The 24,812-nt window shown below is 39.2% G+C and overlaps 1 protein-coding gene across 1 annotated transcript in view; it reads left to right on the top strand.

Moving 5' to 3' along the window:
• The window catches only part of MIPEP (mitochondrial intermediate peptidase), a 77,625-nt gene that overhangs the window by 34,283 nt on the left and 18,530 nt on the right, over positions 1–24,812 (top strand). The window contains exons 15-17 of the mRNA XM_070749786.1: positions 11,822–11,896; positions 15,084–15,203; positions 24,371–24,492. Of these exons, the coding sequence (XP_070605887.1) occupies positions 11,822–11,896; positions 15,084–15,203; positions 24,371–24,492 (317 nt within the window). The remainder of the gene's footprint in view (positions 1–11,821; positions 11,897–15,083; positions 15,204–24,370; positions 24,493–24,812) is intronic.

Below are 24,812 nucleotides of genomic sequence, written 5' to 3'. Positions count from 1 at the left end.
CAAGTTACAGGCTAACAGGCAGGTGAGTATTTAATGCCAGTTGAGACGGGAAGGGTGGGTATTGGTGAGAGGTGGGCTAGAGAGGGTGCAAGGGGGTACACGGAGTGTGGCAAGGGTCAGAGAAGATGCACAGCACAAAGGGACTGAAGGAGGTTACGCGGATGGGGAAAGCACCCTAGCAATCTATGACCTTCCCCCCATTGGCTTCTCCATTGACTTTCTACAAAAGTCAGCAGGAAAGAGTGCAAATGGTCACCACAAGATTGTGAGATTACTTATATCCAGTAAGGGATATCAATGTGAATCAATTGCCAAGTGCCTAGAATAGTGATGGCGAACCTTTTTTTAAATTTGAGTGCCAAAAGGATGTGCACATACGTGCCTGCCCCCACCCATAATGCAAATGCCCTCCCACCTGCACATGTGCGCACAACCCCCTCCCTATGCTGCCCCCACCCCCATGCACCTGCACAGTTCTCACTAAAATGTCTGAGTTTCCAGAAGACCCATTGGGTGCTGTTTTTTGCCCTCTACAGGCTTCAGGAAAGCCTGGAAAGCCTGTTGAAGGCCAAAAATGGCCCAGCGGGCCTACCGGAAGTTGGCTTATTTTTCGCCCTCCCCAGGCTAAAAAGGCTTTCCCGAAATCTGGAGAGGGCAAAAACAGCCTCTCCCCCGCCCTGTGGAAGGCCAAAAATCTCTTGGCCAGCTTGGACATGCGCTCTGGAGCTGACATAGGGCAACACCTTGCGTTTCCTCAGATATGGCTCCATGTGCCTAGAACAGTGATGGCAAACCTATGGCACAGTTGCCACAGGTGGCACGCGGAGCCATATCTGCTAGCATGCGAGCCATGGCCCTAGCTTAGCTCCAACGTTCATGTGTGTGCTGGCCAGCTGATTTTTGCTGACAGAGGCTCTGGGAGGGCATTTTTGGCTTCCAGAGAGCCTCTGGGGGATTGGGGGAGGGCGTTTTTCCCCTTCTTCGGCTCCAGGGAGGCCTTTGGAGCCTTGAGAGGGCAAAATACGAGCCCTCCAGAAGTTGGGAAACAGGCCATTTCCAGTATCCAGAAGACCTCCGGGGGGTGGAGGAAACTGTTTTTGCCCTCCCCAGGCATTGAATTATGGGTGTGAACACTCCTGCATGTGCAATAACATATGCCCATGCTCTTTTGGCACCCAAGGGAAAAAAGTTTTGCTATCACTGGCCTAGAACATAACCATTGCTTAGTACTGTTTTGTTGTGAGCCACTCCGAGTCTTCGGAGAGGGGCGGCATACAAATCTAATAAATTATTATTATTATTATTATTATTATTATTATTATTATTATTATTATTATTATTATCATTATCATTATCATTATCATTATCATTATGACATTTATTTAGCGTTGTTGTAACCTTGATTTGATTGGAGATTAGCGACTATTTCAATAAAATTCAGTTGCAAAATTAGATTGGAATGGCTATTCTTCAGGATGTTTCAGTAGATCTGCTTGTGTACATGAATGTGCAGCACTTTGGGTATATAGCAGTAAAGGGATGTGGGGGCATGGATGCCACAACTATTGGCATCATTTTAAAGAAGCTGAATATTTTCCCAAGAATGTGTTTGAAGTAGGGAAGTGCTGACAGCGTATGTCAAGATGCTTCAGAGTCCCTATGGGCAGGCTGCCAGTGTCTCCGTATCTCCCAATACATATTTTCCTGGGATTGCAAAGCTACAAAGCAAATCCATTAAAAATGCTCAGCTTCTCTAAGGAAGTATAACATCAGTATCCATGCTCTTCTAAAACCCCTTTTCTACCTTGGAGCAGAAATGATCCACATGGTCTTTGAGTCCATGCAATTTTATTTCCAACAGTTCTGGGAATTATTTTGCTTATCAAATTAAAAATATTCCGGAAGCATTTCACATCAGCTTCACATAGATATTTTCTGTTGCAAAGGAAATTGTAACTTTTTAATCACTTTTTGGAGTTATAAAACTGAGTGGGGAGTTGAAATGAAAAGGCATCCAGGAATTATTTGTACAGAGTAATGGTAAACATGCTTTCTTTGATGTGGGTCCATAGATTCAGTTTGCAGCTTTATTGTTTACCGCATGCCATCTCTTTATTTTTTCCCCCAAATGCCTTAACAGAATTTGTTTCTTTTTAATTCACAAATTTGGAGCCAGGCATATTAGAACTCATTTCTTATATATTCCAAAGTCTGATCTGTGGGGGAAAACTGATTGGCATAAACCTGCTTTGCACCAGGAAGCAATTGAATCAACTTTAATTTTGACTTGATGAATAGACAGGATGACAGGATTAGGATTCATGCCTGCTTCTTTGTTGTAATGATTTTAAATATGTGCCTCTTGTGTATATTTTTAAAAAATGAAATTATTTTAAAAAATAATGATTGTTCAAATGTTTTCTCCTTTTCAATCTTAAATATAAATATGCGTAATCAGAGTCTGAGAGTAAACCTGTTGTTTGTTATGATAATGTGGCTTGCTTACAATCTATCTTGCTTTAGGAAAATCTTGTTTTCAATCTCTTAGAAGTGGAGCCAAAAACATGCTTGCTTTCTTCTTCATTAGTTATGCTCACTGAAAAGTGTTGCATTGATTTAGTGCTCCTAATTATGTCAGTTTTTCAAAAATTTATGCAAAAGCTTTTCATCAAAGATTCTTGGTTGCAGAACAAAAAAAAATGTAGATCTAAGAAGTGAAGTTTCCTTAAACAAAAGAATTACATGAAAACTCTCAGTAAACAGTGCTTTTTTAAACAGCTTTTACTTCTCAATAAAAGTCTAGTCTGTGTATCTCCTTCTATGTAAGACTTGCCCTTGCTAGATCAAACTTAGGAATTTCCAAGGGCAGTTTTCTTTTCTCACTAATGATTTGTCATATTTCTCACTAAGTTCTATGTGGTGAGGACCTTTAAAGTTATTCTGCCCTAAAGTTTTTCAGAAACACTATGAATCTCTGTAATGTGTTAGAAATTATCTAGGGGTCTATGACAATATTATTTTATTCTAATTTATTTATTAGATTTGTATGCCGCCCCTCTCTGTAGACTATCAATGCAACCCACACCTCTTGTAAATTCACTGATAATTATATACAGTGTTCCCTCGATTTTCGCAGGTTCAAACTTCGTGAAACGGCTATACCATGGTTTTTCAAAAATATTGATTAAAAAATACTTTGTGTTTTTCCCCCCTATACCACGGTTTTTCCTGCCCAATGATGTCATATGTCATCACCAAACTTTCATCCGCCTTTATTAAATATTTTTTAAAATAAACTTTAATAAATAAATATGGCGAGTAATAATCTAAATGGTTGCTAAGGGAATGGGAAATTGTAATTTAGGGATTTAAAGTGTTAAGGGAAGGCTTGTGACACTGTTCATAGCCAAAAATAGTGTACTGTATTTACTTCCGCATCTCTACTTCGCGGAAATTCGATTTTCGCGGGCGGTCTTGGAACGCATCTCCTGCGAAAATCAAGGGAACACTGTATTAGATATTCTACTTACTTTAGAATATTCACAATTTTATATCCTATACAGCAGTGGTGGGTTGCTACCGGTTTGGCCCAGATCGAGTAAACCAGTAGCAGCGGCGTTGAGAGGCTCAGTCAACCTACTCGGACATCTCTGCGCAGAAGCTTCTGTGCATGTGTAGAAGCCCCTGTGTGTGCTCCCAATAGCAAACCAGTAGTGAAGATAATTGAAATCCACTACTGCTATACAGTGAGAGCAGAAGCCATTTATGATTTGCTTTTGATTTTGCTTTTGGGAGGTTAGCAGGGACAACGTCAATCGGAAATCGATAGGTTGCAAGTTGTGTGGGTAAATTGTACCTCACTCATGCATCCTCTTCCAGTCTTACACACCCTTCCTGTGCCATAGCCTCCTCAGACTACTTCTGTGCACCCTCCCTAATCTGCACTGCATTCTTCCGCACACTCTCTGCCCCTTGCCACACTTTTTGGGTACCCTCCCTGGACCACACCCTGCACTGTTGCACAATCTTCCCTGACCTTTGCTGCATCTCTTTGATCCCTGAGAGCCCCGCCAGGCAACAGTGGAACTCCCTCTGGAGATACGTAGCGCCTCCTCCCTTCTGGTCCTTTGTAACGCTCTGAAGACCTACCTCTGCCAGTGGGCATGGAGGCCGTGAGAGACGAGATTGTCTCCGGCTGATGTTGCGAATGATTGGATTAAAAGAATGGGCATGACTGCATATGGTTTTTTAAAATTATTTTATAAATAATTCTTTTTAATAATAATTAGATTTCTTTGTATATACTGTTTTTCATTATGTTGTATGCCACCCTAAGTCACTTTGAGAAGGGTGGCATAGAAATTAAATGGATGGATGGATGGATGGATGGATGGATGGATGGATGGATGGATGGATGGATGGATAGATAGAAGATAGATAGACAGACAGACAGAAAGAAAGATAGATAGATAGATAGATAGATAGATAGATAGAAGATAGACAGACAGATAAAAGATAGATAGATAGATAGATAGATAGATAGGTAGAAGATAGACAGATAGATAGATAGATAGATAGAAGATAGACAGATAGATAGACAGACAGATAGAAGATAGATAGATAGATAGATAGATAGATAGATAGAAGATAGACAGACAGACAGATAGAAGATAGATAGAAGATAGATAGATAGATAGATAGATAGATAGATAGATAGATAGATAGGTAGGTAGATCAGCCACTTATTTACCACTAATAGTCTTGGTTTTGCAACTTCCTGCCAGTTTCCCCACAGAAGATGGTAGGGAACGTCAGCCCATAATCAAATTTAACCTTCCTGCTGTTTTTCTTATTGACTCAATGGAAGCTGTTAGAGGTGATTGGAAATGATGCTTACGTGACCATGGTTGAATGCAAGAAGCGTGGCGGTACTGAAATGGCATAGAAACATAGAAGACTGACGGCAGAAAAAGACCTCATGGTCCATCTAGTCTGCCCTTATACTATTTTCTGTATTATCTTAGGATGGATATATGTTTATCCCAGGCATGTTTAAATTCAGTTACTGTGGATTTACCAACCACGTCTGCTGGAAGTTTGTTCGAAGGATCTACTACTCTTTCAGTCAAATAATATTTTCTCATGTTGCCTTTGATCTTTTCCCCCAACTAACTTCAGATTCAGAAGCAACCACCAGCATTGTCAAATTTCAGTGTCATAGGAGTAATGGGTCCCAAATTTTGTAATTTAGTCTTTTTGATAATTTTGAGGTGCCTCATTCACACACTTTTCCAACGTATAAAAAGGCCTTCTGTCAGTCAAATCTGTGCATTAGATATAATTGGCAACAATTCCATATTTACAATTGCCGCTGAGCAATTTTTAAATATGCATGGCCACAAAATAAGTTGTTTTCCTGTAGTTTTCCCGCAGAACAGATGGATATAAATGTGATTTTGCTATAAATATGTATGGAGGAAAATCTCACAGGTGATACATTTTTGCCCCTATGCTGATGCTCTGATGCTAGGGGTAATGTGCCTCAAATAAGATAGGATAATGTTTCTCCCTTGCAAATGTCCTATGGACTGTGTGACACAGAGATAAATTATTTACCGTATGTTTCGGTGTATAAGACGCACCCTTTTCCGCCCTAAAATAGACTGATAATTTGGGTGTGTCTTATATTCTGAATGTAGCTTTTTTTTCCAGCCCTAACTAGCTGTTAACGATCTTCCCAGCTATTAACTTGCAGGTTCTTTCATAGTTTCTTTCTGCAAAGAAAGCTCTAAGTCTTTGCAGGGTTTTTTTCATTGCTCTAACTTGCTCCAAATAAGTTTCTTTCCAGCCCTAACCAGGTGCTAACAATTATTATTATTATTATTATTATTATTATTATTATTATTATTAATATTATTTATTGGATTTGTATGCCGCCCCTCTCCATAGACTGGGGCGGCTAACAACAATGATAAAAACAGCATGTAACAATCCAATACTAAAACAACCAAACATACACGCAAACATACCATGCATAAATTGTAAGGCCTAGTGGGAAGGAATATCTCAGTTTCCCCATGCCTGATGGCAGAGGTGGCTTTTAAGGAGCTTACAAAAGGCGAGGAGGGTGGGGGCAATTCTAATCTCTGGGGGAGCTGGTTCCAGAGGGCTGGGGCCACTACAGAGAAGGCCCTTCCCCTGGGTCCCGCCAAATGACATTGTTTAGTTGACGGGACTCGGAGAAGGCCCACTCTGTGGGACCTAACTGGTCGCTGGGATTCGTGCGGCAGAAGGCGGTCCCTGAGATAATCTGGTCCGGTGCCATGAAGGGCTTTATAGGTCATAACCAACACTTTGAATTGTGACTGGAAACTGATCGGCAACCAGTGCAGACTGCGTAGTGTTGGTGTAACATGGGCATATTTGGGAAAGCCCATGATTGCTCTCGCAGCTGCATTCTGCATGATCTGAAGTTTCCGAACAATGTTCCCAGCTCTTACCAGCTTGCAAACTCTTTCACTGTTACTCTCTGCAAAGAATGTTTTCTAAGCCCTAGGTCTTTGCAGGGTTTTCCCCCCCTTGCTTTAGTTGCTCAGACTGTTTCTTTCCAGGTGCTAATGATGTTCCCAGCTCTCACTGCCTTGCAATCTCTTTCATTGTTACTCTCTCCGAATAAAGTTCTTTTAAAGCCCTAACCAGGGGATAAAATAATGTGCTGGCTAAGGATACTAGCCAGATGAATACCTGGTAAGCAGATTATTTTCTCTATTTTCCTCCCTAAAAACTAAGGTGCGTCTTATACTCTGAAAAATACGATACTTGTGTTGCCCATTCCCCAGTTACAAAGAACTCCCTCTGTTTTCTCCAGGGAACTGCAAACCTGAGTTTCCATTCAGTGCCATTGTGGGATTGTGGTTTACCAAAACATCAATTAGCAGGGTTCTGCTATTTTGTCCTGTCTTAAACAGGATGCCATTTGACAGCTCAGAGCCCTCTTTTTGGGGAGATGTGATTTGAAACAGCTAAAATATAAAACTGTGAAAAATGCAAGTTACATTGGAAAAGCCAATTTGGCTGATGCTCTGCTAAGAATTAGAGCTCCATAAAATAAACCCGTTTACTGCTGTGAAAATTTGCCAGTGTTTTCAGTTTGTTATTTTTTTTTAAAAAAAATTCAGTGGGGAGATGTTATATTGGAAATGGGGGATCTGTTTTAAAAGTTTTGGGTACCATAGTAAGTCATAACCAGTCAAAAGGACATATAAAATGCAAGACGATGTTGTTGGGTTATACAAAAAGTAATTTCTTTCTTTCCATTTCTAAAGCCGGCAAATTTTTAAAAAACCCATCTTCTGTGGCTTGTCTCCTTGCCTTCTCATAGCTCTCCTGTGTCTCAATATGGAAGTTTCACTTACTTGTAAAATCTGTTTGTAATTAATAAATTACATTCATGAAACTTTTTAACCTTGTTTAAGGATCATCTTATGCTAATTGATACTTTATAACTTTAACTGGTGAATTCCATAATAGGTTATGCATTTTGCAAAGAAATATTGCTTTTTTATGTTTCCAACTTAAGCATTCCAGATTCTAGTCACTACAGAATTTTGTTTGTATGTTAGGTTGATGTGTAGACCTTCTAGGTCCGTGATGGTGAACCTATGGCACGTGTGGCACAAATGGCATGTGGAGCCATATTGATGGGTACCCAAGCTCAGGTCCGGCGTGCATGCAAAAATGGGCCAGCTGATTTTCAGGCCCTCTGGGCCCACTGGGATTCAGGAAACAGGCTGTTTCCAACTTCCAGAGGGGGTGGGAAAGGCCCATTTTTGCTCTCCTCAAGCTCCAGAGCCCTTCTAGGAGCCTGGGTGGGTGAAAATAACCTCCTCCCACCAGAGGTCATACGGAGGCCGGAAATGGCCCATTTCCCAACTGTAAATGGACCATTTCTGGCCTCCAAATGGCCTCCAGAGGGTAGGGAGGGTCTGTTTTTGCTTTCCCCAAGCTCCAGAGCCCTTCTAGGAGCCTGGGTGGGCAAAAATAGCCTCCCTCCACCCGAGGTCGTCCGGAGGCTGGAAATGGCCCATTTCCCAACATGAAATGGACCATTTCTGGCCTCCAAAGGACCTCCAGAGGGTAGGGAGGGTCTGTTTTTGCTTTCCCCAAGCTCCAGAGCCCTTCTAGGAGCCTGGGTGGGCAAAAATAGCCTCCCTCCACCCGAGGTCGTCCGGAGGCTGGAAATGGCCCATTTCCCAACATGAAATGGACCATTTCTGGCCTCCAAAGGACCTCCAGAGGGTAGGGAGGGCCTGTTTTTGCTCTCCCCAAGCTCCAGAGCCCTTCTAGGAGCCTGGGTGGGCGAAAATAGCCTCCCCCCACCAGAGGTCGTCCGTAGGACAGAAATGGCCCATTTCCCAACTTTTTAATCATTTTTAGTATTTATTGGATCATTATTGTACATTGTTTTATTATTGTTGTTAGCCGCCCCAAGTCTCCGGAGAGGGGCGGCATACAAATCCAATAAATAAAATAAATAAATAAATAAATTTCTGGCCTCCAAAGGGGTAGCAGGGGGTAGGAAGGGCCTGTTTTTGCTCTCCCCAATCTGCAGAGCCTTTCTAGGAGCCTGGGAGGGCGAAAACGGCCTCCCCCAACCAGAGGGCCTCCAGGGGTGTGAGGAAGCCATTTTCACCCTCTCCAGGCTCCTAGAATGTCTCTGAAGCCTGGTGAGAGCAAAAAACGGGCGTGCCACCTTCGACTGCAACAACACACAACTTGTAATAGATACAAACTAAATTTAAACCGCTCCAAACTAGACTGCAGAAAATACAACTTCAGCAATAGAGTGATCAACACCTGGAATTCACTATCTGACTCTGTTGTTTCTTCCCCAAACCCCAAAATCTTCAACCTTAGATTGCCTACAGTTGACCTCTCCCCTTTTCTAAGAGGTCTGTAAGGGGCGTGCATAAACGCATCATTGTGCCTACCGTCCCTGTCCTACTGTCCTATTGTCTTCTTTTATCATTACTTTCTGTTATGTTTATATAAACTATTATCCTATACTTGATTGTCAAGTAAATAAATAAAATAATTTCCCTAGTGTAGCATGGCCCATCCATTTTTAATAGTAGGACAAAAATGCTTAATGAACCTCATTAAAAAAAACCCTCCCAAAAATATTTAGAACCTCTTCTAGTCCTTCTTTTATTGAGCATACTTATCATGTTGTGGGTGAAGAGGTAGATTGTAACCCAGTGATGCAGTATTGTATGTGTATTTAATTTAGCCCTGTTCCCTGGATCTACTGCCACATCCTGCTTGTTTAATCAACGCATACCACTGCATCATTATGGGCTATAGTTCTGGAGCCCAGAGGAGTAAAAGATTAAGTGGTAAAGTAGTAATTATCAGCTACTTTCTTTTATTAGAAGAGCTAGGGAGGAAATATTGTGTCCATTTGTTTAGCTTTCATCTGTATGGTGTTAATTAGGACTGTGTGTGGTCTGACATTGAAGTCTGTGGTTGTTCTTTTAATTATTTTTAGTATGTTTATGTTCTTTACTGTTCGGAGGGGAGAAGAGAGCTATTTTTCTAGCTAAAAAGTCTGACCCTAATCAAAGGACCATATCTGGGGAATAAGTCCCAGAATAGCTGCATTACTACTGTATGGAGCAAATGTGTGTTGGTTAGTTAAATGGTGCTATAGAAAATTACAGTGTTGCTTATTTAATGTTCCTAATTTTTTATAATTATATGGCTGTTTTTGGATGAGAAAATTGTAATCTTGCCTGAACAATTACTGTGCGAAATAGCCTTTAAGTTTAGGAATGTTTCTTATCTATTTTTCACTTCCAGTATATCTTTAGTTATTTGTGTTTGTATCATATATATATATATAGTCTTTTTGTTTCCTTCCTGTTTTTTTAAATTATCTTTTGAATGGTATATAAAGGTAGAAATCTCTATGTGTCTAATAATGACTGATAAGTCTGAATGCCAGGCTTCCAGTATTTTTTATTTGGCTTGCTCTAAGACACAAGTAGTTTCCCAGTTGAAACTGATTTTAAATCTGTCCATGTGATTATGAGATTTTTTGCAATGTTTTCTCACAACTAGTTGGGCGTCATTAATGTACTCTGCTAGTCTTCTAGCTGTCTTGTCCTCAACCGTGTGTTGTAGATAACCTTGGTTTTTCTGGCATTGTATTTGGAAGTGCCAAATGTCACTTCCCATGCCATTGTCTCCTCCGTAGGACTGAAAGAGTTGTCCAGCTGGTTTTGTGCCAAAGGTGGGGCTAGAATTCACCGTCTACCAACTCCTAGCTTGATGCCTTAACCACTACCCCAGATCTGCTCTCTGTAGTGTATTGTGTATATTTCAGATGCAAAGTTTGTGGAATGACTGAAGATTTTAGAAGCTAAGAAAACCTTTCAGTTTATTAGGCAGGATTATATGGGCTAAGACGTGTTCTGTCTGGGTTCCCCCAGACCTCAACACCAACTGGAAAAAACAGCCAGACACGCTGGTAAAAGCAAAAGTACTTTATAGCTTGAAAAATAAACACAGAGAAAAACCTGTTCTTCCCAACAGGCAGGCTAGGAGACTTTACAGCAGAGTCCTGATGTCCAGACAATACAGCAAACTTCTTGCTGGCACACCCACCACTGTAGAGCATAAGACCCCCACCTTTTTCCCCCAAGGTTTCAGTATTCAAAGTCACAAACCAGAATTCCAAGACGCCAAAGATCACAGCCAGGTCCCAGGACTCCCAAAGATAATACTCCACAAGCCAGGAAGGGTGGGTCTGCCTTTTAGCCTTTCCAGAGAGCACCACACCCAAACCCAGCTGTTGCCTCTTTAGTGCTGAAAGTACCTAGCCAATTGGTCCCTTCTTTGTTTTGCTCTTCTCTGTCGCAGATCGATTATTGCTTGTGCATTTTCCTCTAAGGAATCCAGGCTGCTTGCTGGGGAGAGCTCCCTCTCGGGGGCCTCTGGCTGTTCCCCCTCTTCCTCAGCCTGGGATTCCTCCTCCTCGTCTGCCTGCACCTCCTGTTCCTCATCCTCCCCCTCTGAGCAGGAAACCGACAGAAGATCAGCCGTTCCCTGAGGGGCCTTGGACGGAATCACAACAAGACGTAGCAGGCTACACCTGGAAAATGTAGCCCTCTGTTGAGCTTTAAAGTTTAAAATTGTTGGCAAGATTCATTCAATCATTAAAACAAAACCCACTGTAGGTAGCCAAAAAAGACATTAAAGCAGTGCTGTAAATTTTACATTAAATTTAGATATAAAATCCAAACCCCAATTTTACATGTTAAATTCCCTGCACGAAATTGTAATCTAAGAATGCTTTCCAATTACATTAAAAACCTATATCAAACTTACTTTCTAAACGCAAAGTTATTCTATTTTATTCTAGACGTTGAAACGTGCCTATACAATTTAGCCAGTCATTTTTCCAAAGAAGACATTAACATGCACAATGCCAATTTATATATTTTGCAAAGATACGGGTTATTGAAATTTAATAAGAATATCTCAGGTTGCAACGCAACCCTAACTTTTTGAATGTATTTGTTTTGGATCTTTTTTTGGTTTTCTGTTCTCTGGTGCTTTTGGCTGTGTTTCCACTTGTCCTAATACTTTTCTTTCAGTAATAAGGTAACAAGGTCAGGCTAAACTAAGCACCTCTTCATAAAGGACAGTTAGAAACCCAGACATTGTTCCTTTTTAGCTTAAGGATATTGTACAAACTTACCTTTATTATAATCGCAGATAAAAATTGTTTGAAACATGTCCTCTTTTTTTCTGTTAAAAGCCACTGCCTAAAAACATGGTGTCCAGACTCTGTGAATCTAAAAAAGTATGTGCTGCCGCTGATATGCAACTTCAGGTACATTTATTTATTTGTTTGTTTGTTTATTTAATTCGATTTATAGGCCGGGGTGGATCACAATGGTAAAAATAAACACAAATATTAAAAATATATAAAACCCACTATTAAAACAATCAATCATACTTCTTTCATACAAATGGTTGGAGCGAAGCTCATGATCCCCAGGCCTACTGGCATGGATGTGTTTTTAACGCCTTTTGAAAGGCAAGGAGGGTGGGGGCAGAGCGAATCTCCAGGGGGAGTTTGTTCCAGAGGGCTGGGGCCACAACAGAGAAGGCTCCCCCCCCCCGTGGGCCCACCAGTTGGCATTGTTTGGCCGACAGGGGCTGAAGAGGCCGACTCTGTGTGACCTAATTGGTCGCTGGGATATATGAGGCAGAAGATGGTCCCGTAAATAATCTGGCCCAAGGCCATGGAGGGCTTTATAGGTGATAACCAATACCTTGAATTGCATTCGGAGACCAATCGGCAGCCAGTGCATCTCACGGAGTGCTGGGCTGATGTGGGAATACCTGGGTACACCCAACACAGCTCTCGCGACTGCATGCTGGACTAGTTGCAGTTTCCAGACATTCTTCAAGGTCAACCCCACCTAGAGCCTAGAGGTGATGAGGATGTGAGTGACTGAGAAGAGACTCCCTGTCCAAATACGTTCACAACTGGTGCAACAGGTGAACCTGTGCAAAAGTCCTTCTAGCCACAGCTGAGAGATGTTGCTCTAACCTCAGCTGTGGATCTAAGAGGACTGACAAGTTGTGGACCCTCTGAGGGGGTCAGGATTCTCCCCCCCACTACCCAAGTGATGGATGGACAGGTGGGATTGTCCTTGGGAGGCAAAACCCACAGCCACTCAGTCTTGTCAGAGTTGAGCTTGAGCTTGTTGATGCCCATCCAAACCCTTACAGCCAGTTGGTGTTGGGAGGGGGGCAGAGATTGTCTCCTAGGCTCCTTTTCTGTAGGGTGCCTTAGGAGTTGGTTTTCTCTCCCCTACTCTTCAATATCTACATGAAACCGCTGGGTGAGATCATCCATAGGCACGGGGTGAGTTTCCATCAGCATGCTAACGACACTCAGCTGTACATCTCCACCCCGTGTCAATTCATTGAAGCAGTGGAAGTGGAAGTGATGGTGCTTGTTAACCTAAAAAGTGGACCCCGCCCGTTCATGAAAAATGTGATGATGATAATGATGATGATAACACATAGCAGGAATCTGACCAGTCAAGGAACCCATCCGTTGTTCCAATGAAGATACTGTCTCTTCTCTTCTAGATAAGATTTATTTTATTTATTTATTTATTGGATTTGTATGCCGCCCCTCTCCGCAGACTCGGGGCGGCTAACAACAATGATAAAAACAGCATGTAACAATCCAATTAATAAAACTAAACTAAAAACCCTTATTATAAAACCAAACATACACACAAACATACCATGCATAACTTGTAATGGCCTAGCGGGAAGGAATATCTTAACTCCCCCATGCCTGGCGGCATAAGTGAGTCTTGAGTAGTTTACGAAAGTCAGGGAGGGTGGGGGCAGTTCTAATCTCTGGGGGGAGTTGGTTCCAGAGGGCCGGGGCCACAACAGAGAAGGCTCCCCCCCCATGGACCCACCAGTTGCCATTGTTTGGCCGACAGGGCCTGAAGAGGCCGACTCTGTCTTTAAAGTAGTCCATTCTGGGGAAAAATGAACCTTTTAGGACAAGAGTCATAATGGCAAATCATAAAAACTTTCTTTTGGCAAAGAGACAGTTCTTTCAACGTAAGCTTTCGCTGGAAATCGCAAGATGACTAAGCGTTCTGCCTAGGTTATCCACCTCACCCTGCAAAAAACAAGGATAATCTGAAACATATTTGTGGTTACATGCCTGTCCCTTCCAAGCCACTACAGGATATCAAGGCTAAGATAATTATACTTTTAAATTCTTTGCTATTGCCACTTCATTTCTCTTCCACAGTTTAATTGAGGAAACGTGGAATACCAAATCCATGATAAAGGTGCTTCATTTTTATTTTTAACATCAGAGATATAATTTCTGGATTAGGCAGATGGGTGGACTGATGTTTATTTTTTATATTGACACTCATACATATTTATAGCTGCTTTCTTTTGTTTGTTGTTAATATGGGGATATTTTAAAAGCATACTTGAATCACTCGAATGTAGTGTTCCCTCGATTTTCGCGGGGGATGCGTTCCGAGACTGCCCGCGAAAGTCGAATTTCCGCAAAGTAGAGATGCGGAAGTAAATACACTATTTTTGGCTATGAACAGTATCCCAAGCCTTCCCTTAACACTTTAAACCCCTAAATTGCAATTTTCCATTCCCTTAGCAACCATTTAGATTATTCCTCGCCATGTTTATTTATTAAAGTTTATTAAAGAAAATATTTATTAAAGGCAGACGAAAGTTTGGCAATTACATATGACGTCATCGGGTGGGAAAAACCGTGGTATAGGGAAAAAAACCGCAAAGTATTTTTTTAATTAATATTTTTGAAAAACCGTGGTATAGACATTTCGCGCAGTTCGAACCCGCGAAAATCGAGGGAACACTATTAGGTTTTGTCCCCCCCCCCTCCAAAAAAAATGTAATCAAGAAAGTTCTCAGATACATTTAATAGCCTTCCTATTACTAGTACTCACTAGGAGCAAAAAATAAAAATATCTCCAGTAAAATGCTTGTCCCAGCAAAGTCATGTTATAATGTTTTGCTAACTTTCACAGAGCACGGAGCTAATAATTGGATATTTAGATTTATTTCAAATATCTGAATGCAGTTAAATCAGTGTTAAATTAAATCTATGTAACTTGAAGTTTAATCTTAATTTCAGAAATCATTCCATAATTTATAAAATAACAGCAGTTTTATTCATCACCCAAACTTCTAAAAGGGGAGGATTTTGTAAATAAGAGTGTACAAGCATGCAAAAATATGGTATATAAAGATCAAACTTACAGTCCTATAGAAGTAGACTGGATTCATCTTGAAAATATGAATGCCTCGAGAAAGGAATTGTTCAATATTATTTTTCCTGAAAAAACCCCAAGAAGTACATCTACTATAGCTTCATTTTTTTTTAAATTGCTCCAAGTCTGGTTAATTATTCTGACTATTTTGTGTGTGTGTGTGTGTTGGATCTCTGCATTTGAGTGTAGATATTTATCAGTATATTTCTCTAGGTTTTTTATGCTGTCTTGGATCAAATATACCATGGGAAACATCCTTTAAAAAAGTCAACCACAGACGTTTTAAAGGAAACACAAGAGAAATTTTATGGATTGCCATATGCTCCCGACACTGTGAGTAGCAAATCTCATAAATTTAAGAAAATAAAGGTTAGCAATGATCATCCTCACGTAACTGCGTAAAGTTGTTTTCTTTTAGTGGCATATTCAACATTCTAATAAGTAAGTATTTTGTAATGATTTCTTAATGAGTATGTTTTCCTAAAATTCTCATAATTAGGATTTCAAGAACTGCCTGACTTTTCCCACTCTACGGTTTTATTTTTAGTGCATTCCTATTAAGTAAATTCCTATCGAAGTTAATGGGAACCATTTGGGATGCTACAGACATTTCAAGGAGAGGGAACACAGGGTGAATGTTATTCTCTTTCATTTCCTTTTCCCCAGTAATTATTTTCTGCATTTTAATGTACCCTTCATAGAATATCCAAAGGGATATATACTCTGACATAAATCAGTGAAGGAACCTTTTAGAATGACATGTAATCTTGTAGGGTTGTTTTTTTTTTTTAGTTGTTAATGTTTTATAAAAAGCAGGTGGACTATTTTAGAATCAAATATACATTGTTGCCAATTCTGTTTACAGGAACAGATTTATTTATTTTTTTAAATGCCTTTTTGAATCAGTTTTGAAAATAACATTAAGTTTTGGAATGCTTGTAATTTACCACTTTGGTAAAGGTGTTCACTTTGAACTTGAAGATGCTGACTACAGTGATCATTTTTCGCGGGAGATGCGCTCCAAGACCACCCGTGAAAAACAAATTTCCGTGAAGTAGAGGAAAGATATTTTTTTATGTATTTAACAAACATAAAAACATAGAAACATAGAAGACTGACGGCAGAAAAAGACCTCATGGTCCATCTAGTCTGCCCTTATACTATTTCCGGCATTTCATCTTACAGTGGATATACGTTTATCCCAGGCATGTTCAAATTCAGTTACTGTGGATTTACCAACCACGTCTGCTGGAAGTTTGTTCCAAGGATCTACTACTCTTTCAGTGAAATAATATTTTCTCACGTTGCTTTTGATCTTTCCCCCAACTAACTTCAGATTGTGTCCCCTTGTTCTTGTGTTCACTTTCCTATTAAAAACACTTCCCTCCTGAACCTTATTTAACCCTTTGACATATTTAAATGTTTTGATCATGTCCCCCCTTTTCCTTCTGTCCTCCAGACTATACAGATTGAGTTCATTAAGTCTTTCCTGATACGTTTTATGCTTAAGACCTTCCACCATTCTTGTAGCCCGTCTTTGGACCCATTCAATTTTGTCAATATCTTTTTGTAGGTGAGGTCTCCAGAACTGAACACAGTATTCCAAATGTGGTCTCACCAGTGCTCTATATAAGGGGATCACAATCTCCCTCTTCCTGCTTGTTATATCTCTAGTTATGCAGCCAAGCATCCTACTTGCTTTTCCTACTGCCCGACCACACTGCTCACCCATTTTGAGACTGTCAGAAATCACTACCCCTGAATCCTTCTCTTCTGAAGTTTTTGCTAACACAGAACTTTGGACTTTAAAAACCCACCCTTTGCACCCTTTGCATCAGCTGGAACTACATGTGATATCCTACCAGTTTCTTTAACAGCGTACAGTAGTACTGTAGAAGAATTTTATGAATTTTTAATGGATTTAAGCCCCCTTTGAAAACCCGTGAAGTAGCGAATCCGCAAAAGATGAACCGCGAAGGAGCAAGGGATTACTGTATCGGGGGGGAAAAACAATGAAGTAAATATGGGATAAGCCTCTTTGTGGAATATTCTGCAAAAACTCTATGGTGGCTGCTTTATAGGAGTCGGTTCATTTATTTATTTATGTATTTTATTAGATTTGTATGCCACCTCTCTCCAAAGACTCGGGGCGGCTCACAACAGTAATAAAAACAATATAGCAGTGGAACAAATCTAATATTAAAAAACATATAAAACCCTATCATTATTTTAAAAAAACCAAACAGCACATTCATACAAAACATAAAACAAAGTATTAAAAAAAAGCCTGGGGGAAAGGTGTCTCAACTCCCCCATGCCTGGCGGTATAAGTGAGTCTTGAGTAGTTTACGAAAGACAGGGAGGGTGGGGGCAGTTCTAATCTCCGGGGGGAGTTGGTTCCAGAGGGCTGGGGCCGCCACAGAAAAGGCTCTTCCCCTTTGGCCCGCCAAACGACATTGTTTAGTCGACGGGACCCAGAGAAGGCCAACTCTGTGGGACCTTATCGGTCGCTGGGATTCGTGCGGTAGCAGGCGGTTCATACATATCATACATATAATATTAATTTCAAAATCCTGATGGCTTCTTTTCAAAGAAGAGTTTTCATTTCTGCAGTTACATTATAGATAACACCACCATATAGAGAATACTGTTTTTTCACTGTAAGTCACATTGAGTTCAGTAAAGCTTACTCCTGAATAGGCACATCTGGCTTTTGTATAGAGAGACCCAGATGTCTCTACTTTTGCCTGTCTTTTGTAAAGCATTGAAGAACCGGATCATCCCCCAGCATTGGGCCAGGAAGTTACTGGAACCTAATTTATTTGGTTTGATTTGTTACGGATGTGTGAACTGCTTCAAGCACAAGATGTTTTCATTGTTATTAGTGGGGTTTTAAAAGTTATTTTAAAAACTTGTTATTTATTATTTCAAGTTACAAGACTGTCCATCTCAAACTCATATCTCTGGTTAACATGGCCAAAAATTTTAAAGTATAGAAATCAGGAAACAAAAGAGCAACCATACTAAAAACAGATTCATTCAATTAATATAGCAGTAGCAGTAGATCTAAGACTTATATACCACTTCATACTACTTTGCAGCTCTCTGTAAGCTGTTTACAGAGTCAACATATTGCCCGCAACAATCTGGGTCCTTATTTTACTGATCTCAAAAGGATGCAAGGGTTGGATCAACTTGAGTTGGCCAAGTTCAAACAGATTTGATTTGATTGATTTTATTGGATTTGTATGCCGCCCCTCTCCCAGTTGGCAGAATTAGCCTTCAATACTGCATTCTAACCATTGTGCCACCACCCCACAGCATGATAGTATAGCCCAGAATCACATGGCGAGAGGGTAGACTACTGAATTAACACAATTCAATTTTCATTGAGGTCTAATGGACATAGCGGTAACTAGTCTCTTTAGCAGTAAAGAGTTTCAAATCCCAGCAACTGTTGCTATGTCAGTCTTGTGCTCCATAATAGCTGGTATATTTCTGTAATTCAAGACCCATATGGTATCTTTCTAAAAACACCTAAGTGCTTAACTGCATGTGAAATTCCTTTCCTCTTCTCCAATATAAACTACTACAAAAATATTTATGTCTCTTGTCCTACTCGGTTTATTTATGAGTTGCTAATAAAAGCAGAGAAGCATTATAAATGGAAACCTTTAATCTTGACTCACTTTTCAAAATGTCATGGGTCTTTTCAAGTCTTCTTTTACAGTTCTATTTTTGAGTTCCATCTATTATTTTTATAATAGTCTTCGATGAAGGACGGCATACAAATCTAATAAATAATAATAAGAATAAGTTATAATTCCCTTCACCTGAGATTGAGTCTCAACAGGGAAATTTATTTTTGAGTAATCATAGGTTTGCATTATTAAAAGGCAATAATGTTAATGAGTGAAAGACTGCAAAATAGGTCTGAATAGCTCTGAGTATAACATTACTATAAATCAAAGTCAACAAATACGCGATAAATCAATGTCTACAAATATGTGACCACAGAACTTTGTTCACTATTATATGTCCTGCGGATAAATATAGAAACATAGAAGTCTGACGGCAGAAAAAGACCTCATGGTCCATCTAGTCTGCCCTTATACTATTTTCTGTATTTTATCTTAGGATGGATATATGTTTATCCCAGGCATGTTTAAATTCAGTTACTGTGGATTTATCTACCATGTCTGCTAGAAGTTTGTTCTAGAGATCTACTACTCTTTCAGTAAAATAATATTTTCTCATGTTGCTTTTGATCTTTCCCCCAACTAACTTCAGATTGTGTCCCCTTGTACTTGTGTTCACTTTCCTATTAAAAACACTTCCCTCCTGGACCTTATTTAACCCTTTAACATATTTAAATGTTTCGATCATGTCCCCCCTTTTCCTTCTGTCCCTTCTATTTCTTTCATCCTCATGTTATTTACATGTTCTTTTTATTACTCTGCATAATCTAATTTTAAATACTAGACTTCAAAAGTCACAGTTAACACAAAGAATTGCGTATTCATATCAAGTCCCCCCAAAAAACTCATGTCAGATTTCTAATTACATAGAAAGAACACTTAAATAATTTCTATTTTGGTGGTAGAGCTTATTTGGGCTCACGTGTAAAAATCAAGCTAGGACTTACTTTCTGAGTAGGTCGTATTTTGGGGGAAACACAGTAGACTAAATATACATATATTTGCTCCTATATATGGCATGCATTCTGATTATTATTTATAAATGCAAATCTTTGTACAGTTCAGGCTCATAATAATTCAAAATTTTGTTAATGCATTATCACAAACAAACTATTGGCTTTGAAGTGACATTGTATTACTGTTCTAAGGAGACAGGCAACTAACTTGGGATTTACTATCATATAAATTTCTAAATAAAAGCACTAGACTAACAAAACAGCAAATTAATCATACTGTTCCTTATCTAAAAGAAAACTTCATATTTGTGTGAAGATTTGTTTGTCTTAGTTTTACTGTTTACATTTAAAAAGATATTCTTTTTTTAGCTACTACGGACATCTTTTATAAATGTCCTTGGAGAGGAGCAGTATATAAATCCAATTAATTAATAAAAAATAAAATAGGAATTTGGTGAAAATATTAATATTGTCTTACTGTTCTCCTAGCATTAAACCATATATGCCCCACTTGGTATTTTAAACGGTGAGACACATTTTATAGCTGCATGAAGTTAAAAGTATTTCAATTAATTAAAATATTATTGTTTTTAAAATGTATATGCTGTCTAAATCCCAACAATGAGTCTTCGGAGAGGGGCTGCATACAAATCTAAATAATAATAATAATAACAACAAAAATAATAATAATAATAACAACTACTACTACTTTTGAGCAGTTCCAAAGTAAAATTTCAGCCACAATAATCTAATCTAGTCGTGTCGATAACAAAATCAGCAGGTTTCTGTTATCTTTGATAAATTAATTCTATGGAATACATTATTTTAATCGCCATACATTTTTATAGATGCACTTTCATTAAAAAATAATTTGGGCAAACTAAAACTTCTATAGAGCTTTTCTAAGACATAGTCACATTCTGTTTTAGAGGGCCATCAATAGAAGTTCTTTATATGATTTTGGAGCTGGAAAAGGTACAAAAATAGGCAGTTCAAATAATCAAGTGGCCATAACACCTTACCTATAACAATGGGACCTAGAATGGTTGGAACTTTTTACTTTGGGGGAAAAAGGAACTGAGCATTAACATATTCAAGATGTTAGAATAGACAAAACAAACTATTTCTTCATGCAGTGCAAGATTAGCTTGTGGAATTCATTAACTCAATATATGGTAATAATCACTAACTTGGATAGGATTAAAGGGGGATTGGCTAAAACAGTAGAGGATGGGGAAGGAAAATTAGGGTTAGAAGAGAATGGCCTACTCTTGTATTCTTGGAAGATTTAAGATAAAATAAAAGCAATTTATTAATCTGCAGGTTATTAATCTATAGTTATTTTGAAGCAAGATCGGTTTCGTCAAAGAGGAACATTTGCAAACAACTTCCTTGGAAGATCAAAATAATTCTCTCATTATTGGGAGGGGGGGAATCCAAAATTGTAAAAAAAAAAGTACACTTTCACAATTTTGTCAGTCCATTTGGAAAATAATTCAGAACCCCAGTTCTATTCAAACAATACCGCAAACATTAAAACTTTCCCTCCATTGAAACATTAAACCCTCAGGTGGAAAAAAAAATGCAGATCAAAACTTTTTTTTTTTTTTTTTTTAAAACCTTGTATAATGTACCCTGTTGCTTATTTTTAAATGTGCTGTGTGTTTTGCATTATGGGAAAGAGAGTAGGTAAAGCGAGGGGGGGGGGTATACATGCTGCTGCCAAAATATTTTTGCTCTAGATGTAGAATAATGTAAGTTGAAGCTGAACATATTATCAGACATTAGTTTAGGAAAGTTACTTGGGGAGAAAAAAAAATGCTGATTTTAATTTGAAAGCTAAAATATGCTTTTTGTTTAATGTCTTCTTTTTATGTTGCGTGCAGCCTGCAAGCAATTATAGAAAGAATAGTTGTTTGTTGGTAGAACATAAGGAACACTTTATTTTAGAAGAACAAACATTTTATAAAAACAAGACCAATGTCTATTTGAGAAAAATGGTAAGAGTTTTATCACAGAGTAGAGTGCTAGTTTATTTGGAAACATTGATAGTAAGTTCCAAATGATAGGATAGATGGGTCCTATTCTTTTTAATATGTTTGTGAGTGACATAGGGGAAGGTTTGGTAGGGAAGGTTTGCCTATTTGCCAATGACTCTAAAGTGTGCAATAGGGTTGATATTCCTGGAGGCGTCTGTAATATGGTAAATGATTTAGCTTTACTAGAGAAATGGTCAAAGCAATGGAAACTGCAGTTTAATGTTTCCAAATGTAAAATAATGCACTTGGGGAAAAGGAATCCTCAATCTGAGTATTGTATTGGCAGTTCTGTGTTAGCAAATACTTCAGAAGAAAAGGATTTAGGGTAGTGATTTCTGACAGTCTCAAAATGGGTGAACAGTGCAGTCAGGCGGTAGGGAAAGCAAGTAGGATGCTTGGCTGCATAGCTAGAGGTATAACAAGCAGGAAGAGGGAGATTATTATCCCGCTATATAGAATGCTGGTGAGACCACACTTGGAATACTGTGTTCAGTTCTGGAGACCTCACCTACAAAAAGATATTGACAAAATTGAACGGGTCCAAAGACGGGCTACAAGAATGGTGGAAGGTCTTAAGCATAAAACGTAGCAGGAAAGACTTCATGAACTCAATCTGTATAGTCTGGAGGACAGAAGGAAAAGGGGGGACATGATCGAAACATTTAAATATATTAAAGGGTTAAATAAGGTCCAGGAGGGAAGTGTTTTTAATAGGAAAGTGAACACAAGAACAAGGGGACACAATCTGAAGTTAGTTGGGGGAAAGATCAAAAGCAACATGAGAAAATATTATTTTACTGAAAGAGTAGTAGATCCTTGGAACAAACTTCCAGCAGACGTGGTAGATAAATCCACAGTAACTGAATTTAAACATGCCTGGGATAAACATATATCCATCCTAAAATAAAATACAGAAAATAGTATAAGGGCAGACTAGATGGACCATGAGGTCTTTTTCTGCCGTCAGACTTCTATGTTTCTATGTTTCTATTCCATCTAAGCAACACGATTTCCCCCCCCTATTGCAGTGTTTTTCAATCTTGGCAACGTTAAAATGTATGGATTTTATAACTCAGAATTTCCATCCAGCTTGAACACAAGTTTACCAATGTTGAGAAACACTGCCTTACAGATACCTTTCTGGCTTTTTAAACACTGCTTAGAGTAGAGTAGAGTAGAACATAGAACACAATAGAATACAATGGACACACAAAGAATTCGTCTTTGGTGTATATGCTCTCAGTGTACATAAGGAGAATAAAGATATAAAAAGATACAACAGTGATAGTCAAGTTTACTAATCAGCTACCAAATCGTACTAGCAAACAAAAGCAATATAATTGAAAGATACAAGCAACATGGTTATAGTAATAAGGGGAAAAGATAGATACTAGTAAAGAAGAGAAGTCTAATAGTAGTACAGTCTTAGTAAATTATTTGACAGTGTTGTGGGAATTAGTTGTTAAGCAGAATGATGCCATTCGGGGAAAACTGTCTTTGTGTCTAGTTGTTCTGCTGTGCAGTGCTCTGTAGCATTGTTTTAAGGGTAGAAGTTGAGGCATTTATATCCAGGATGTGAGGGATCTGTAGATATTTAGAAATATGTGTAGAAGTGATATTAGCAGTATTTAAAGCCGAAACAGAGAATGAATCCATTACAGACAATATTAAAATTAACAGATAGACATTTGTACAGGAATGGAAAGTTTTTGTTGACAAAGGAAGATATATTAGAATTGTTAGAAGTTGTAAAGGAAAATACTAATTCAGTCCTCGGAAAGAAAAAAGGCATGATTTCGTTGCTATAAGAGGAAATAGACAAAAACTATGGCAAGCTTTCAAGATTCTGTTTTTGTAATCTACAATGATAAAGTAGAATTTCCATAATCCTAGTGAGGTGTCTTCCATGGCCTACTTTGAAGGGCTGACGTTATCTTTTTTTCCGTATTTGTATTTGGATAAGTAGGAAGATTTTTCTTTGAATGGTAGCAAAGATCTACCTTCACTGCAGGGATGGATTCCCTTTACCGTTGCCACCGATTCGCATCGCAACATTTTGCCCACCTCACGCATGCATTCCCTCATGCAATTTGGCTTCTGCGCATGCTCAGTAGCTGGAATCGGCTCTGCTTTGGTTTCAAAGGCGTGAAAAAGCAACAAAGTCCAGCACACAAGATTCCTGACGAAACTGCAACAGATATTCTTCCACAATGGCCAAACCCACATGCTGCTATTTATAGCAGCAGCCCTAATTCCTGGAGCCCCACCCAAACACAGGTGGCCTCCCTTATTTCCTGTAATATGTTCTTACTTGGTCTCTTCTACGCATAATTCTGCGCTTACGTGGGTCCAAAACGTCATAATCTGAAGCAATAGAAGATAAGGAAGATTGACTGCCTTGGCTGTGTGCCAAGCCCTCCTCTGCCGAGTCACTCCCATCTTCTTCTTCGTCCAAGGAAACTAAACTCTGATCTGATTCTGTCGGCAATAACACAGGTCTATGACATGTTGAAGTTTCCCCTGCATCTACCTCCCTATTCCCTGGGGCAGGAGCTGGGCCAGAGCCAACCACAACAGAAGGTAGCATCTCGGGATGGATCCGCTACCAGGTGCACAGGCCACAACAAAAACACAATGGCATCTCTAACTTGCAAAGTGATTTTTCTTTAAAAATAATTTGTTTAAGGATGACTGATGTACAGTATGTGTGTGTGTGTAAATTATAAAATAGTTACTTTAGTTTCAGAGCAAAAATAATCTAGAATTACAATCTCCTCCTTTTTAACTCTGTTTCATATACTGTATAGGCCTGGCAGCTCCGATTCAGCCATCTTGTGGGTTACGGCGCTAAGTACTATTCCTACCTCCTGTCTAGGGCTGTATCATCTATGGTGTGGAAGCAGTGCTTTGCACAGGATCCATTCAACAGGTATGAAGTAAAATGTGGAGCACTACAGTTTAAAAAAAAGTATTGATTAACCAGGTATCATTGAAATGTTTCATCTATACTGCTCTTCTTTTTCTTGTTACAATATTTTTATCCAACCCAGGAGTAAAGTATTTATTGTGAGTTGAGATGGGTACCTGTTGTGGCACTGGTTTACACCTCTGCATATGGGAGAAATTCAAGAAGAAAAACACTTTGGAACCTCAGCTGGTATATGCAGATATATACAGTATTACCTCTAGATACGAGCTGCTCCACATGCGAGTATTTCAAGTTACGAGCTGCGACGCAAGCAAAATTTC

This window comes from Erythrolamprus reginae, chromosome 4 (genome assembly GCF_031021105.1).
Source record: "Erythrolamprus reginae isolate rEryReg1 chromosome 4, rEryReg1.hap1, whole genome shotgun sequence".
Lineage (NCBI taxonomy): Eukaryota > Metazoa > Chordata > Lepidosauria > Squamata > Dipsadidae > Erythrolamprus > Erythrolamprus reginae.
This window is presented reverse-complemented; position numbering and strand designations above follow the sequence as displayed.